The 438-nt window shown below is 55.0% G+C and overlaps 1 protein-coding gene across 2 annotated transcripts in view; it reads left to right on the forward strand.

Moving 5' to 3' along the window:
* Positions 1-59: 59 nt before the first annotated feature.
* The window catches only part of LOC106520730 (extracellular sulfatase Sulf-2), a gene marked incomplete at its 5' end in the record, with an annotated part of 8,374 nt that continues 7,995 nt past the window's right edge, over positions 60-438 (forward strand). For both annotated transcript variants that reach the window (XM_014012956.1, XM_014012957.1), the window contains 2 exon segments: positions 60-156; positions 229-323. In XM_014012956.1, coding sequence (XP_013868410.1) covers positions 60-156; positions 229-323 — 192 coding nt within the window.

Here is a 438-nt window from a genome sequence, read left to right on the forward strand (position 1 = left end):
TCTGGTTCTGGTTCTGGTTCTGTTCTGCTCCGAGTTAAAAACGACCCGTTCCCCTGCAGGTGCTCCATCCTGTCCAACGCCACGGTGAAGTGTGACACCGGAGTCTACCGGTCGCTGCAGGCCTGGAAGGACCACAAGCTGCACATCGACCACGAGGTGAGAACCGGGTCAGAACCGATGGGCCCGTCGGATCAGAACAAACTGAAGTTGTTCCTCTTCCTCTGTCAGATCGAGACTCTGCAGACCAGAATCAATAACCTGAGGGAGGTCAGAGGTCACCTGAAGAAGTCCCGCCCCCTGCAGTGTGACTGCAACAAGTACCTGTGAGTGACGACACCTGAGATGACATCACACCCGGTGACATGTAGCAACCCTGTGTGTGTGTGTGTGTGTGTGTGTGTGTGTGTGTGTGTGTGTGTGTGTGTGTGTGTGTGTGTG

The sequence above is a fragment of the Austrofundulus limnaeus genome, unplaced genomic scaffold (genome assembly GCF_001266775.1).
Source record: "Austrofundulus limnaeus strain Quisiro unplaced genomic scaffold, Austrofundulus_limnaeus-1.0 Scaffold97, whole genome shotgun sequence".
Classification (NCBI taxonomy): domain Eukaryota; kingdom Metazoa; phylum Chordata; class Actinopteri; order Cyprinodontiformes; family Rivulidae; genus Austrofundulus; species Austrofundulus limnaeus.